Source organism: Somniosus microcephalus, chromosome 10 (assembly GCF_052327205.1).
Source record: "Somniosus microcephalus isolate GS21.2 chromosome 10, FLI_Smic_1.0, whole genome shotgun sequence".
NCBI lineage: Eukaryota > Metazoa > Chordata > Chondrichthyes > Squaliformes > Somniosidae > Somniosus > Somniosus microcephalus.
The window spans coordinates 165,044,913-165,062,856 of record NC_140996.1 but is presented as its reverse complement, the minus strand read 5'-3'; the positions used below and the strand labels follow the sequence as shown (position 1 = coordinate 165,062,856).

General features: G+C 41.5%; 1 protein-coding gene across 2 annotated transcripts in view; it reads left to right on the top strand.

Moving 5' to 3' along the window:
• alkbh8 (alkB homolog 8, tRNA methyltransferase) overlaps positions 1 to 10,254 on the top strand; it is a 72,755-nt gene extending 62,501 nt beyond the window's left edge. For both annotated transcript variants that reach the window (XM_085999080.1, XM_085999081.1), the window contains exons 8-11: positions 747 to 898; positions 2,237 to 2,505; positions 7,593 to 7,742; positions 9,564 to 10,254. In XM_085999080.1, coding sequence (XP_085855206.1) covers positions 747 to 898; positions 2,237 to 2,505; positions 7,593 to 7,742; positions 9,564 to 10,109 — 1,117 coding nt within the window. In that variant the 3' untranslated portion in view covers positions 10,110 to 10,254. The remainder of the gene's footprint in view (positions 1 to 746; positions 899 to 2,236; positions 2,506 to 7,592; positions 7,743 to 9,563) is intronic.
• Positions 10,255 to 17,944: the final 7,690 nt, after the last annotated feature.

Genomic DNA, 17,944 nt, shown 5'->3' with positions numbered 1-17,944 from the left:
TAAAAAGAAAAACACTGAATCTGAAAAATGCTTAAGATACAACAGGCATTTGAAAAGAGAAAAGACAGATTGTTTTGTGGAGCCCCTTTGTCAAAGTTGGACTTGTTGCTGGCATTGCTTTGTTTTGGCAGTAACCCAGCTTTTTGGAAAGGATCAATGAATGTTTGTGCTCTTTCATTTTACACACTCAACTGAAAGCATATTCTTAAGACACTGCACTGCACCATACTGCTCCTAGTCTGTGATGAAATTGACAGTGGCCATTTTTTAATTGCAGGGTTAATTCTAGTTATACATTTGACTATCTCCAGGAAGATTAATTTATAGGGGATGAAAGTCATTTGTGAGTTAGGAATGGTTAAACAATAGGGCATGACCAATGATACTGCTTCAGGAAATTGTGGATGGGTATTCTGTCATTGCAAATATGGTTGGTTGATTTACAGCACCTGCCAACAATATGTATGGACCATAGCAGAAAATTGAGGCTGGGAAGCTTAATTAATACATTTATCTGCAGTCATTCAGCTGGCCGATCCATCCACAGTTTCCAGAAGCTAAACTGGTGTCTGTACCTTTATTGTTTAAACATTTATTTCACAAGGCTAGCCCTAACCTATTTGTAAGGTATTTATCTATGAATCTACTTCATTCAGTGCTGGCTATGATATGTTTATCTACATTGTAAGTGTGAAGTGCTCACTCCTGATGTACGCATTGTCTTTTTTTTTCTCTCCATTCAATAGAATTACACCTAGAAAGTTTGATGTTGTGCCAGCATCAGAGATGCAAAAGACTGGAACCATCAGTGGTGACATCAGTAACTTGACCTTAAACAAGAGGGGAACGAGGACCAGTTTTACCTTCCGAAAAGTCAGGATGACGTCTTGTGATTGTGGTAAGTGTGTTTTTTATTTTTTCCGCGTTCTTCCTAGGCCAAGCACTATTCCCTGACCAAGAGGTTGGCTAGATGATTTGATCTTGGGATGTATGTGAAAGTAGACTGAGACACTTCGCCCTCTTTTTTTTTTTTTTTCTTTTTAACCTCTGCTCCTCAACCCCGATGATATGTGATGCTGCCAGTTGATTAGATGTTCTTGATATCATTACATGTGCATAACATTATTTTATTAAGTCTAAAATTAACTAATTGGTTTATATATTTTCATTGCACTGTTCCATGAACATAGGACTAGAGGACACAAGTACAAAATTCACAAGTCTTAAACGTGGTTCACACACACACACACACACACACACACACACACACACACACACACACACACACACACACACACACACACACACACACACACACACACACACACACACACACACACACACAATAGTTGATTTGGTGTAAATTGACACCTTAAGAGCAATCCAGATTGATATCTGTTGAGATTGAAGGCTATAGGACGATTAACAGCACTGTTTGAAATATTTTCCGGTGCGGTAGTAAGGATCTTGGTGATGGGGCAGGGAAATAGTCCATGATAGAAAAATCATAAACTGACACTTGGTGGAGTGGCCTTGATGAACCGAAGAGCCTTTCTCACTCTGAGCTTTATGTTTTAATGCTTCCTTCCTTAGTTACAAGGCTCAACCACCCCACAAAGGATATGATCAGCTCTTTATGGTGCAGCAGGAACACATTTCTGAAATTCTATGACTGTTGCTGCCATGTTCTCTCCTAACACTGCTACAGTGCATCATAGAAATTGCCAAATAATATCTTTGCAGTCTGGGGAATATTTTTAGTGTTTTATTTTTTTTAAATCTCCTCAAGATGAGGGATGTTGAGGAATTAAACAGTTTTTCCCACTTTTGCCATGCAGTGTCAGCATTCAGTATTACCAGGCTAGCTTGGTTGGTATCAAATCTCAGTCACTGGAATACATTGGGCAACTTCATAATGAATTAGTAAGGGGGATGGGAAATGGAGTTTTTGCATAGGATAGAAGTTGGCGTACTCATCATGCAAACACTGTAGATGGAGGAAATGCACAAAGCTTTACAATTAACTGCATTGAGTTTGTGCAAAAGTCAATTGAAAGGAAAATTATTTTTAATTTCAGATAATTGTCACGATGTGGTGTTAACTTTGGAACAGCTATTCTTGTGTTAACAGAAATGTACAAAAGTTTTACATGTGCAACTTTCATTTGGTTCTAATTCCAGAAGTTAAATTATATCCATTTTAATTAGAAAAAGGATGTTCTTCTCTTGTCTGCAGCTTACCCAGAAGTCTGTGACAGTCAGATTAGTTGCAAGTGCAGGGACCCTCCACCCTCCGTCCCAAGCAGTGATGAGGATGCCTCAAAGCTGGAGCACAAGTATGTGCACGATGTCTATGATGAGATCGCTGGCCATTTCAGCAGTACCAGGCACACCCCATGGCCAAAGGTGATCGAATTCCTCGAAGCACTGCCAGATGGAGCTTTTGTGGCTGATGTTGGTTGTGGAAATGGCAAATACCTGGGTGTGAACAAGGACTTGTTTATGGTAAATATATGTTTCTTAATCTTCAAACACAAAATGACTGTGTATCATTTTTACATTTTTAAATTAAGGTTGCAGAAACTGCATTCAGCTTTGATTACTGAAAATGGGTTCACTGGGGAAATTGAGCCTTTTAAATTTTACAAGCTGAGGGGGAGAAATGATATTCTCTTTTATACCCTATGCAATATTATAGCAACTGTATTAAGGCATGCTGTCAAACTCTAGAATTTCGGGCTGGTCATAAACAAGACCCTCACTATGCACAACCTCCATCATGGGTAAATCTACTGACATTCTGGCACCAACATAAAACTGGCTTATGGACAGTGACTCCTTGCTCCTCACCAAAGTCTCCCTGCCTAGCTACACATTTCAGTACTTGATCTGCCCAAACATCTGCGGCAATAGTGAAGCTCTGATCAAACTGAACTGCAGCTTCTCTCTCTCTCTTTCACAACCCTCGCATCTCCTCTGGCACCTTTTCCTCTTGAAGCCCCTCAGCCTCTTTCATCCCTTCCATTTCTCGCTTAAAATTATCATTCCCATCTACTACCCTTACAAACCCCATGGCAACTTCATCACCACCATCTCCTCCTTTAGCCCCTGTAGTAAGCAACTTTGCATCCTCAGTGACTTAAAAATGCACACTTAAACTCCCTCGGCTTCTCTGCCCACACTCAATTTCACCTTTTACATATACTCTCCAAACCACACTCTCTGCCATCTCTTTGACCTCACCATCTGATAGGGCCTCTTCATCGTCAAGGTCTCTATTTCTGATCACTCCCTCATTTCTTTTACCACCTGCATCCCCCTGTCTTCCTTCAATACTGAAACCATTACCCTCTGCCCCTGTTTATAAAAAACCACAGCTTCCCCCAGCTTCTTTACAAATTCACTCAACCCCCAGCTCCCTCTCTTTGTGGCCTGCACCCATTCTTTTGAGTTGATAGCTGCTCCCTTGCCTGTGCTTTCAATGAACTTGTTTCCAGCAAATCCAAACCACTGTCATCAAGTTGTGGATGAGTGAAAATTTCCTCCAACTGAACACTGAAAGACCAAAACCATTGTTTTAAGCCCTGCCATAAAATCTACTAGCTTGCAGCTGATTAACCCCCTCCCCTGCGCACCCAGGCAATTGTTCAGGCTGAATCGGGCCTTGCAAGAACCATGCCATCTTATTTCACCTGGAGTTGAGTTTCAAATCCCATGTTCTATCCCTAACCAAGATTGTTTACTTCTACATCCTCAACATCGCCATCCTCTACCCCAAATTCCCTACTGTCAGCTAAATCCTTCTTCGTGCTTTTGTCCCTTCTAAACTCTCTATTCCAGTGTCCTGCTTGCTGGCCGCCTCTCTGCATAGATTGAAACTCATTTACAACTCAGGCGCCCATAACTTGCCCCCCTTCGCGCTGATCTTCACTAGCTCTCTATCCCCCAGTGTGTTGAATTTAAAATCCTCATCTTCGAATCCTTCCACAACTTCACCCCACCGTACCTTTGTAACATTCTCAGACTTGCATCAAGGGTTGGCAACACTGGTTGGAGGCATTCCTGGAGGTTTGATCACTTGATGTTCTGACTACGTGATGCCTGACCACGTGACATCTACAAATGTTACTGCATTTACCTTTTATAAAGGTTGGGTCTCTGTAGTTGAGTATTTTTGCTCATGGTTTTGTGGTAGCAGCTGTTATGTGAGAAGTTCCAAGAACTAGGTGGCCACCCATGAGCATGGGAAGAAATGAAACCAAGGGCAGGGAAGAGGGGAAAGCAAAGGTGGGGAGTAATTCGCAGGGAGAAACCAGAGGTGGGAGGAACTTCGATTCCACCAGTAAACTAATAGTAACTCAGTGAAATTGCACCAATACTGGTAACACTCATAACCAACAGTAACACAATACCTCACTATAAGTAACTGGTAGTAATAGATGTAACGCCCTAACATCCTATCTGTAACTAGTAGTGATCCTATAACCCCCTGATATTCACCCTGAAACCATAGCCATAAATTCCCTGCACTGCACAAGGTCTGGTCAGACTCCAGTTGATGCCACTTCTAATAGGCCCCATCTCTCCCTGGTTCTGGTGAAAGTGACAACTCTGAATTGGATACCTTAGTCAGAGCTGAACTGCACTTTGACTTCACACATCAAAACCAGCCTGCACAAACTGACCTGAACCAAACCGAGAGATTTCACAAAGGACAGTGGGCTCAGTGTTTGGGACACTTCTCACAGGGCACGTGGTGCTCAGCTCAGCACCAACGTTTCTAAACCACTTCTTGGGATCAGACGCAATAAAGGAGATTTTCCATAGAATGATAGAAAATACAGCAGAGGTGGAGGCCATTCAGCTCCTGATGCCCTTGCTAACACTCTCTCCTGTAACCCTATTTCCCCCAGATCCTTTTTATATTCCTCCTTTTTAAACATTTATCTCATTCCCTTGTAAACAACAGTCTAGTTTGCCTCAATAGCCACATAGTGAAGCATCCCATGGTCTAATAGCCATGAGTTCAAGAACCTTCCTCCTCACTTCCCCCTTGGTTCTTCCAGTGGGAATCCTCAGTCTCCGTCACTATTTGCCCACAGTAAGGTTCCCAGGTTTCACTCGCCCCTTTACTGGCTCCTCCTCTCTCTGCTCCGTTCCCACTCACCAGGCTGCTACTGCTCCCGGTTCTGCAGAAAATATTGGTTTCCCCCCCCATCCAACCCATTCCCCAAGTCTCCCTCTCTCCCCCTGGCCCCCGTTCTCCATCTCTCCCTGAGCCCCCACTCCCCAGTCTCCATCCCTCCTCCAAACCCCCATGCGTGAACTGCCGATGTAACAGATTTTTCTCCCGAGTTGCTTGCAGCAGTGCTTGGGAGAGGAGCCAACGATTTTGGGAGTCTCCAGCCGAAACCAGGAGGGTTGGGAACCCTAATAACATCATTCCCTGTACCATTTGGTTCTCTGACTCTATGCATCTGTCCTTTCACCCCATCATTACTGGCAGAGCCTTACACCTCACTCTGTGGACTTCCCACCATAATCCCCTCTGCCTTTCCTCTTCTCTAGTAAAAACCTTCTTAAAACCCTTTTTTTTTTCTAACCAAGCTTTTTGTCACCGTTCCTATCTCTTTACCATGTCTTGAGTCCTTTTTATTTTCCCTCTGAAAAATGCCATGTTTTTCTATGTTAAAACTGCCATATAATTGCAAGTGGTTGTAGTAATGAAGTCTAGTGAGGTACTTGAAATCCTATTTCTCTAGAATACTGAGAATTAGAGTCAGATTTATAAAAAAGAATGCTGCATTTGGAGAAAATAACATGGGGATAGGGGTCAGCACATATCACAGCAACAAAATTAGCTGAAATTCTCTTCGGCTCAGTGAAAACAGGCCACTAGTAAAACAACACATCTGCCACTCACTGTAAATACCAAATGCATGTAATATAGCTAACCCATGTGAAACGCCAAGGTAATCAAATAATACAACACAGCAGTCTACAGTTTCACCCTCTGGCCCAAACAGCATCTCTCTCTCTCCTCCACTCCCCGGACAGGGTCTTTCTTTCCCATCCCCTCTTTCTCTAGGTCACAACTGCCTGCGGTAACTTTTTTTCACCTGTAATTATTTTTGTGTGCACTACTTAATTAATTAATATAGCCTATTTTTTATACTGTTCAAACAAGGTGGTGTTGGCTAATGTATTCTGAGTGCAGAGAGGGTATTTACGTTGCTGCCAGCATGGGGTTAATAGTTTACTGCCATGTAAGATGAAAATCATTTTGTCTGTGCTGTGTCAAACCAATTATCTGCTACCACTCGATGTGCTACAGGGCTGATAGATCATTGAATGTGTAAGTTCAAAGCATTAAAGACTGATGCACAATGTTTCAGACTTTCAAAAGTGGTTGTTATTTAGGTCAGGATATGATTGAATATGAAAAAATACGTGGCTCCTGGGCTCATTTTGTCCCCATATCTCCCATTTTTATTACATTTCTCTCCCATTACCTCCTTTTGAAATGGAAAATCTCACTTTATAGGCTGCTTCATATGACTGCCTAAATTGGAGCCAATGGAAATCAAAAATAGCCTGGCAGTTGAACTTACAGCCTCCAGCTTAACAGCCAGGCAGTGAATTACTTGTTCTACTGGGAAGGACCATTCTAATGTGCTTATTATTGTAAATCCTTAAAAATGACTTGAGATCTGTGCCGATCTTTCATTTCACACATTTATCTGGACTCTTACTCATGCCACCAATGCTCAGGGTGAATATCTAAAGTTGGACAGGTTGGAGGATTTGGGAGATTGGTGATTGTAAAGTCTCTCAAGAAATATTACAATGAGAAGCTTGAGATGGGACGTAATAAAACTCACTACGCACTTGGTTTGAGTATAAAGCGAGGCTTTAATCAACTTGTTTCAGAACATGGAGGTCTAGTTGTACTTCACTAGTTCCTGTCTTACAAAATATCCCTGGCAAGCTGGGCCCACGCCCAAGTATTTATACTCCTTGGACGGTGCCACCAACTGGCCGTCCAGCATTATTTCATGAGTAGTTTCTTTGAGGATGAGATTTATGACCAGATGCACATCAGGTAAATGGGGAGTGAGTGGGAGGGGATTTGCATCTGATTGTGTGAGGTTGGACATTGGTTGGTTTGATGGTAAAACATCAAAATGTGTGACCATTCCTTTGATGCTGATAATTTTGTAGCAGAACTCCCCCGCCCCCCCAAAAAAATGTTACAAGGGTCTGTGATAAAGATGACTTAATATCAAAAATAATATGTCAGCTGTTTGCACTCACTCCTACAAGTATTTAATCAGAACTGTCATAATGTTTTCTTTGTATCCTAAGAAGTGACTTAAAATCTTATTTATATGCTTAATATTCTCTCAGAACTTTTAATCTGAATATCGAATACTCTGATTAATGTCATTGGTTTACTGAGTTGAAATTCATTTGTATATTAAATGAATAGCAGCTTGTTAATAGTTAATTTGGAATTTGAGAATTTTGGGATTGCATAATTTGTATTTTTTTAAAGTTCCATTGCAGCACTTTCTTACATTCTCATTTAATAGGTGGGTTGTGATCGCAGCAAAAACCTTGCTGATATTTGCAGAGAGAGAAAGTTTGAGGTCTTCATCTGTGATGGCTTGCTTGTGCCCCTGCGTAGTGGTGTTTGTGATGCCTGTATTTCTATAGCTGTTATTCATCACTTTTCAACAGAGGTAACTTAAGACTAATCTTTCTGTATGAGAATGTACTGAGAATTGTAACCTGGTCCTTACTTTATTTTGTACTTTCTTAGTTTGAACCAGTGAATATTTAATAAAGTAATAGCTTTAGTTTCTTCTTTATACAAAAACTAATCAAGATAAAACCACGTAACCTGTCTTAAACACGTAATGTGATCAATTCACCTGTTGTAATAACTTGGCTGAATAGTCCCTATAACTGTGAGTGAAATTAGGCATATGATGTAAAAATGGCACCATTTCTGCTCGGAAGAGTTTCATCTTTTTAATTTAACTGTCACTAAGGAGATTATTGCAGTGAAAGCCAACCTATTCTGGAGAAAGATTTGAGGGATAAGTCGCATGATCTCAGAGTATTAAAGGTTACTGTGTTTGTGATGATTCCTGTTGAAAGAGAAAGCATATTGGGAAAGAGTTATGAATGGTAACGCTCCTTTAATCTTGGTGAATATTCATTACATTTTAGCTGATCAATGCAGACCGATGGAGGAAGCAAATAAACAGGCTTGTGACAATCTTTAAGTAGACTGATACCACTCTTTTTATAAGTCTAATTCCCAAACCTGTTGTAGAAACCCCATGCTCCTTAAACAAGCCCTGTCATTCTGCAGTTTCTTTCCCATCTTCCCCAACCTCCTCAAAAGGTTAACATTCACCCATCTGTACACTCCAACTGCCACCCCTTCTCCAATCCCCGGCCTCTCTCTTTCCCCCCCCCCCGCTTCCACCCCCCAACCATTCCCTTCATAGGTCCCTGAATATGTTGTTACCAATGTTCCCTTTAATTTTTTATTGGGCTGCGTGGCCCCTTTAAAAATCCTCATGCAGTTTTTACATTTAAAAGCCGGTGAGCTGGCTGCGCGGGAGCTCCAAACAGCTGCGTGGCTATGCAGCCACACAGCTTAAAGGGAACATTGGTTGTTACCTCTCGGCTCCATGTTTATCTCTCTGATAATTCCCTGTTTGAATACCTTCTGTCTGATTTCTGCCCTGCCCATTCTCTCTGGTCCTCTGACCTCCTATACATTCCCTTTTTCTGTTTCACTGTTGGTCACTGAGCTTTCAGCCATATTGGCCCTCCTCTCTCTAACTCCTTGCCTAAACTCCTCTGCATTTTTACCTTCCTCCTTCAAAAGCTTACTCAAAGCCATTTCCTTGACCAAGCTATTTTGAACAATAACAGAAATTACTAGAAACACACACAAGAGAACAGAACAAGTTAACATTTTTGGTGCAGGTCCTTCAAAACTGTATTTTGCTTTTTATTTGCTATATAAATATTGTTCTGTTGTGTTTGTTACAGACTTGATAATTATGAACCATGGAGTACCTAGTTATTCCACAAGTAATAAAGAATTTCATAACTTACTCAACTTAATAGTCCTTTCCTGTTCCGTATAAACTGGATATTCCACTGTACACTTGTGATAATGTTCTATATCCATTTATTACATTTTTTAAAATGAATACACTTTTTCCAAAATAAGTAAGACTTTAGTCCTGACACTTTGTACCATTTTGTCATATTCATGGATTAGGTACAATGTACAAAGTCAAAGAGGAGTAGCTCTTGTACACCTTTTTAACAGCAAGTTGCCTGCCCAACCCTTATCTGAAGAGTGGTACATGGTATGAGGGGCCCTAAATGGGGATGTGTGTTGATAATAGACATTACTGTACTTAAGAAGTTGTCTACATCATGTTCTACTGTAAACTGGTAACTGCAATATGTACAAAATATCTTGCTCCATTTTGCATTAGGTCTTGTTCAGTGAGAATTTCTTTTTATTACAGGAAAGGAGGCGGTCAGCCATCAAAGAGATTGTGAGACTTCTACGACCGGGAGGCAAGGGACTTATTTATGTTTGGGCAATGGAGCAGGAACGTAACAAAGTAAAATCTAAATATCTCATGGAAAGAAAAGGAAAACCAATCCAATCACAAAATAATTGCACCGAAAGGCCAACGGTGGATGAATGCTCTAACATCAATCAAGATACCAATAAGATGGATTTAGCTTGTTTCAATCAGTTGGCAGATGTTAGTAAGGACACAATACATAAACAAAACAGTGCAAAGCTGCCTGTTCACACAAATCGAACCTCCTTTGATTCACAAGATCTGCTTGTTCCTTGGCATTTGAAAGATGGAATTAAAAGACACCATAAAGTCTTGCCACTGCCACCTACTGGGTCTAAAGAACTTGCAGTTTTCCATCGTTATTATCATGTTTTCTCTGATGGAGAATTAGAAAACATGTGTAGAGGTATATCTAGCGTTAGGATCGTGCAGAGTTATTATGATCAAGGGAATTGGTGTGTGATAATTGAAAAATGCTAAAATGTTCGAAGTGGCTGTTACATACTTGTAACCCCAGACTTGGATTTTATTTTGAAACTTGTTTCACATATGGAAACATTGTAATAGCAGCATGCATTTAAAAAAATCTATTTATGCTTAATAAAAAAGAAATCATTACGACTAAGCCAATGCTTTTTCATGTCTAGATGCTTGCCTTCATTTGGACTTAGATGTACAGGGCACAATTTCAAAATTTGCAGATGACATGAAACTTGGAAGTATAGTGAACAGTGAGGAGGATAGTGATACACTTCAAGAGGACATAGACAGGCTGGTGAACTGGGCGGACACGTGGCAGATGAAGTTGGACACGTGGCAGATGAAGTTTAACACGGAAAAGTTCGAAGTGATACATTTTTGTAGGAAGAATGAGGAGAGGCAACATAAACTAAAGGGTACAATCCTAAAGGGGGTGCATGAACAGAGAGACCTGGGGGGGTATATGTGCACAAATCGTTGAAGGTTGCAGGGCAGGTTGAGAAAGCGGTTAAAAAAAGCATACGGGATCCTGGGCTTTACAAATAGAGGCATAGGGCTGGATTTTCATTCAGGAGTCGAGTTGGAGGCGGGACTACAACTTTCGGGGTTGTAGTCCCGCCTCCATCGAGATGCGGCCAATCCACGCGATTTTAACTTAATTGACCTTGTTGAGCCCGCCCAGTGGGCTCAGCAGGTCAATTAAGGACCACCTGGCAACAGGTGACGTCACAGACTGAAATTTCATCTGTCAAGACGATTTGACAGATGAAATACCAGTGTTTCACAGTTGTTTGAAGCTGTCAAACAATGACAATCTTACTTCTAACATGCGTCCTTCTCCACAGACTCGGTTAGAAATCTCTCCTGCACAGAAAGCTGCAGGCTGTCACTTTTGACAGTTCGCAGCCATTCTGCTTTCTGTGCCGGTGAGATGAGGGACTCCCCGAACCTAAAGGAAGGCTGAAAAGGTCATTTAAACTTCTTTAATCACTTTAGACACACCAAACACACTTACCTTTGCACTCATGCACACATCACTCACCTGAACACCGACATCTTGAGCCCTCCAAGTCCTTCAACCCGACGGCCCGACTCCTCCAACTTGGCGTGGTTTGGAGCCGTCGGGAATCCTACAGTTCAAGCTTAAAATTAGGGATTAGGCTAAAAACTGCCTGTTAACTACCTGTTAACAGGCAGTTAATTGGCACTAATCCCTTCCCGCCTCGGGTAGGCGGGTCCCAGTGCGGGGTGGGTACCCGCCTCCTTTGAAACTGGCTTGGGGGGCAGGATGGTGTCGGGTCCCCCGATTTCGGGAATTTAACCCCCGCATGCCTCCAATCCCGACTCCACGGCACACTGAAAATCGAGCCCATAGAGTACAAAAGCAAGGTGGTTATGATGCGCCTGTATAAAACACTGGTTCAGCCACAACTGGAGTATTGTGTCCAATTCTGGGCACCGCACTTTAGGAAGGATGTGAAGGCCTTAGAGAGGGTGCAGAAAAGATTTACAAGAATTGTTCCAGGGATGAAGGACTTCAGTTACATGGATAGACTGGAGAAGCTGTGGTTGTTCTCCTTAGAGCAGAGAAGATTAAGAGGAGATTTGATAGAGGTGTTCAAAATCATGAGGGGTCTAGACAGAGTAGATAGAGAGAAACTGTTCCCATTGGCAGAAGGGTCGAGAACCAGAGGACACAGAATTAAGGTGATTGGCAGAAGATCGAAAGGCGACATGTGGAAAAACTTTTTTACGCAACGAGTGGATATGATCTGGAATGCACTGCCTGAAAGGGTGGGGGAGGCAGGTTCAATCGTGGCTTTCAAAAGGGAATTGGATAAGTACCTGAAGGAAAAAAAATTGCAGGGCTACGGGGATAGGGTGGGAGATTGGGACTAGCTGAAGTGCTCTTGCAAAGAGCTGGCACGGGCTCGACGGGCTGAATGGCCTCCTACTGTGCTGTAATGATTCTATAATTAAAGCCTTCAGCTTCAGAATGTTGAATAGAGGAAATGAAACTGCAAAAGTTTTATTTAAGGTATTAAATCTGTCAGGAACAATTTGCAAGAAAAAGCATGAGAGCAATCTGGAAGGAATATCTGTCATTTCTCTCACTTAGCTCTACCTCACTGTGGTATGTCTTTAAATCAGGACCCCAGCATACAGGGGATCATCTGTCCAAATCCATTATCTACTTTGTGCCTAATATATTGGCATGTTATTGCATTGTCCTGCAACTGCAGATATTTTACTGCACTACCTGTGATTACGTTCTTTGCAGTGGGAGGAGGGGAAATAAAATATTTCCTCACATAAGTGCTCAACATAAACAACTTGAATTTATAGTCACCATGGCAATGTGGGTGGGGCAAGTGGAGGAAAAATATAGTAAGGTGGCGAGTCTTTAAAGGGGAAGGAGTCACTGCCTATGCACATGCCCTATCAATCGAATCATCCACAATAAGGGCTTTGTTCATGAATGAGCAATTGTTTTTGTTTGAGGGATTTACAGTGGCAGTGATAGTTGTGTGTCTTCAAATCTACTACTAGGTTGTTAAATGAGCCATTAAAGTTTCTTAATTTTAAAATGCAGGAGTGGATTACCTGTTTTGAAGTTTTCCAACTCTATATTCATTAATGAATTCTTAAGAGGTTTGTATTTATAGTGTTGGTTCAATAGCAAAATATTGCAGAATGCTGGAAATCTGAAATAACAGAAAATGCTGGAAACACTCAGCAGGTCAGGCAGCATCGAGAAGAGCAAAACGGTTAACGTTTCGGGTCGAGGGCCCCTCGTCCGAACTGGAAAAGGTTAGAGAAATAACAGATTTTTAAGCAAGTGTGGGACAGGGACAGGGAGGAGGGGAAGAAAGAACAAAAGAGAAGGTCTGTGATAGGATGGAAGACAGGGAAGATTAAAAGACAAAAGGGATGATGGTGCAAGGTGAAAGGAGAGGTAATGGGACAAGTTAAGAAACAAAAGCTGACTCCAGATGAGGTGTAAATGATGATGGCAGCATCATGAACAGCTGCCATGTGAGAAAACAAGAGAAAAAAAATATAAAGAAATACAGGTTATGATCTGAAATTGTTGAACTCGATGTTAAGTCCAGAAGGCTGTAAAGTGCCTAATCGAAAGATGAGGTGCTGTTCCTCGAGCTTACATTGAGCTTCATTGGAACAGTGTAAGAGGCCGAGGATCGAGAGATCAGAGTGAGAGTGGTAGTGGAGTGGAGAATTAAAGTGACAGGTGAACAGAAGCTCGGGGTCATGCTTACAGACTGAACGGAGGTGTTCTGCAAAGCAGTCAACCAATCTGTATTTGGTCTCCTCAGTGTAGAGGAGACCGCAGCGCGAGCAGCGAATACAGTATAACAAATTGTAAGAAGTACAAGTAAATCGCTGTTTCACCTGGAAGGAGTGTTTGGGGCCCTGCACCGTGGGACGGGAGGAGGTAAAAGGGCATGTGTTGCATCTCTTGCGCTTGCACGGGAAGGGGTGATCGAGGAGTGAACCAGGGTGTCGCGGAGGGAGCAGTCCCTTTGGAATGCTGAAGGTGGGGGGGAAGGGGAAGATGTGTTTGGTGGTGAGATCACGCTGGAGGTGGCGGAAATGGCGCAGGATGATCCGTTGAATGTGGAGGCTGGTAGGGTGAAGGATGAGGACAAGGGGAACCCTGTCGTGGTTTGTTTACATTGTAATTTTATTGTAATTACAGTGTTAGTTTGTTTTGTCTTTTTTTATTCCACAGCTGTTGCAACTGAGATTATATTCCCCATTGACACTTATTAAACCGCAGATTTGAAACTCCCAGGGAGATGGTTTGTTAATTATGACATGCATTTAAATTTATTGGATTCACATATTGGGCAGAGTTTGGCTTTTCTATTTACTAACATATTTGTTGATACTGGAAATGAATGTTTACACCCATTTCTAGTATAAATGTACTAATAAATCAAATGGAGAACAAGGTTCTATAATAGATGAATGTAATAAATTTAAAACACATGCTATAGTGTTAATGACAGCAAAGTGGCTGCTTTCAAGTCTAAAATATAATACTATATGCATGCTTTTTCCCCCCAATTAGGCGGGATGGAAACTCTTAAGCAGCTTTTGATTTAAAATGCAGTGAATGTAAGGGAAATTACAATGTAAACAAACCATTAAATTAAATTAAATTAAATTAAATTAGACTTGCCAATGATTTTCTGGAGTGTCTTTGTCAGCAACCTATTCCAAATTGGCTGGTGCAATGAGAGGAATTTATTCAAGGGTTATTCAAGGAATGAAGACTAACATAGAAACATAGAAGATAGGAGCAGGAGTAGGCCATTCGGCTCCTCGAGCCTGCTCCGCCATTCAATGCGATCATGGCTGATCATCCAAGTTCAGTACCCGGTCCCTGCTTTCTCCCCATACCCCTTGATCCCTTTAGCCTCAAGAAATATATCCAACTCCTTCTTGAATATATTTAATGAATTGGCCTCTACTGCCTTCTGTGGTAGAGAATTCCACAGGTTCACCACTCTCTGGGTGAAGAAATTCCTCCTCATTTCTGTCCTAAAAGGCCTACCCCTTATCCTTAGACTGTGACCCCTGGTTCTGGATTCCTTGACCATCGGGAACATCCTCCCTGCATCTAGTCTGTCCAGTCCTGCCAGAATTTTATAAGTTTCAATGAGATGATTCTTAATTCAAGTGTTTAATTCAAAAAGTTTAGCACTAGATTGCTATGCTATTTATGTTGCTTAATGCATTCTTTTTACTGCAAATAACAACTTTCAATTATCAGAAGACTGCAATCAGTGTTGCCAGAACATAATGCACTCGTAATGTTGCCTAAACGCCTAACCTAATTGTGAGTAGTCAACCTTTAACAAGTTTTCAAGTACAACATAATACATACATAATTATTAATGCTCAATATAGTTCTTATAGGCAACATCCCCCTAAGCATACTGCAAGAATTCCCCTTGCCCTTGGGGAGATGGAGGATGAAGAGGAATTCTTCAGCCAGGAGCAGAGACACATGTGCCTGCATTGGAGAAGAGCTCAGTGGATCCATAGATCTATACAAGTGACTGTGTGCATAGACCTTGACATGTCCTGGACATATCAGAAGAAGCTGTGTTTGTTTCACCCAGGAGACAATTGTGCAACTTTGCTATCTTCTCCAGCAGAGCCTCCGAACCTCCTCCATGACTGGCATAGTTTGGTCCATGGCTGTGGAACTGCTGTCGTGAACCTTATGTCACAGACTGCTTTCAGGGGGCTACAGGAGATCATTTTGCCAGATCAGCCAGTATGCAGTGCGCTGCTGCATCCACCAGGTAACTGTGGCATTGTTTGCCAGGTCCAGCAATTTCATCATTTTCTGAAGGTTGAAGATCAGGAGCAGGATCTTCACTTTTTCCAGAGTGGCTGGGTATTCCCTGAGGTGCAAATGGTCATTGATGGAACCTATTGGAGGTTGTCAATAAGTAAAAGACTTCAGGTAGGTATAGACAGGTCTGCAGAATGGGCAGACAGGTGGCAGATTCAATTTAATGTGGATAAGTATGAGGGAATACATTTTGGGTAGAAGAACAACTTGTATTTATATAGTACCTTTAACGTAATAAAATGTGGTTAAAACAAGGAATGGGAGTATAAAAGCAGGGAAGTCCTGCTACAACTGTACAGGGTATTGGCGAGACCACACCTTGAGTACTGCGTACAGTTTTGGTCTCCTTATTTAAGGAGGGATATACTTGCATTGGAGGCAGTTCAGAGAAGGTTCACGAGGTTCATTCCTGAGATGAAGGGATTGACTTACGAAGAAAGGTTGAGCAGGTTGGGCCTATATTCATTGGAGTTTAGAAGAATTAAAGGTGATCTTATTGAAACATATAAGATACTGAGGGGGCTCAACAAGGTAGATGCTGAGAGAATGTTTCCCCTCGTGGGGGAATCTAGAACTAGGGGACATAGTTTCAGAACAAGGGGTCGCCCATTTAAAACTGAGATGAGGAGGAATTTCTTCTCTCAGGGTCGTAAATCTGTGGAATTCTCTGCCCCAGAGAGCTGCGGAGGCTGGGTCATTAAATACATTTAAGGTGGAGATAGACAGATTCTTGAACAATAAGGGAGTGAAGGGTTATGGGAGCAGGCAGGGAAATGGAGCTGAGCCCAAGATCAGATCAGCCATGATCTCATTAAATGGCGGAGCAGGCTCGAGGGGCCAAATGGCCTACTCCTGCTCCTATTTCTTATGTTCTTATGTTGAGTGTACATTCAGTGGGAAGACACTGAAGGATATTGAACAGAGAGACCTAAGGGTTCAATACATAATTCCCTGAATGTGCAAACGAAGGTAGATAAAGCCATAAAAAGACAAATAGCATTTTGGGTTTTATGAATAAGGATATAAGAAGTAATTATGAATTCATACAAAAAGTTGTTTAGGTTACAGTTAGAAGTATTATGTGTAGTTTTGGGCACCTCATTAATGAAAGGATGTTAAAGTCATGAAACCCATACAGAGTAGGTTCCCCAGGATAGTGCCAGGATGAGAAAATTGTTATGATTTTTTTCCCCAAATTTTGAAGGATTTTGATAGAACCTACAGGGAGACTATTTCCTCTGGTTGGTGAGTCAGTGACGAGGGTCAACAATTTAAAATGGTCACTAGGAGAATGAGGAGAGACTTTAGAGGTGAGTTGTTAGAGCATTGGCTGATTTTCTGCTTGGAGTAATTAAGTCCGAGACTATTGCATCTTTTAAGGGAAAAATGGATAAATACTTGAAGCAGAGAAAGATAGACGGGGATATGGAGAGAACAGGGCAGTGGAATTACATAAAATTTACAGCAAAAACAGGTCATTCAGCCCAACAGGTCTATGCCACCATTCCTACCTTACTTCATCTCACTCTATCAACATATCCTTGTATTCTTTCCTCCCTCATCTAGCCTCCCCATAAATGCATCTATGCTATTTGCCTCAACTACCTCATGTGGTAGTGAGTTTCACATTCTCACCACTCTGTGGGTAAAGAAGTTTCTCCTGAATTCCTTATTGGATTTATTAGTGACTATCTTATATTTATGACCCCTAGTTTTGGTTTCTCCCAAGAGTGGAAAGACCTCTATTGGGTCACCCCTCAGCCTTTTCTTTTCCAGAAAAAAGAGCCCCAGCCTGTTCAGTCTTTCCTGATAGTTATAACCTCTCAGTTCTGGTATCATCCTTGTAAATCTTTTTGCACCTTCTCCAGTGCCTCTGTATCCTTCTTATAATATGGAGACCAGAACTGTGCAGAGTACTCCAAGTGTGTTTCTATACAATGTTGATATTTTTGGTGCAATAACTGAAAGAAAATGAAAACTAACTGCAAGAACACTCTGACCCATACAGAAGTTAAACAATTAGATATATAAACTGTTTTAAGTAAAATACCTGAGGTTTAATTATATTGTGCAAATTTCAGGAACAAAATTACTTATTTTCTACTTAGAAATATGGTTATTTTTTAAAGTTAAATATTACTGCACTTTAATATTTAGAAATCGATTTACAAAACTGATAATTATATATTAAAATAATTTATCTTTGCAATCAAATATTTAATGTTAAATATTCTAATATTGTAGCGGTACCACCTTTACTTACCGTACATAATTCCCTTTAACGTAACGATGTAGCCGGTGCGGGGCTTTCCTCCTTTGGGAGCGCGGGCGAACGCGATGACGCAGGTTAACGCGATGACGTCACGTCGCACATCACGTGACCGTCCCAAGCGTGGGCAAACGCGATGACGTCATCACGCAAGTCACGTGACTACCCAACCACGGG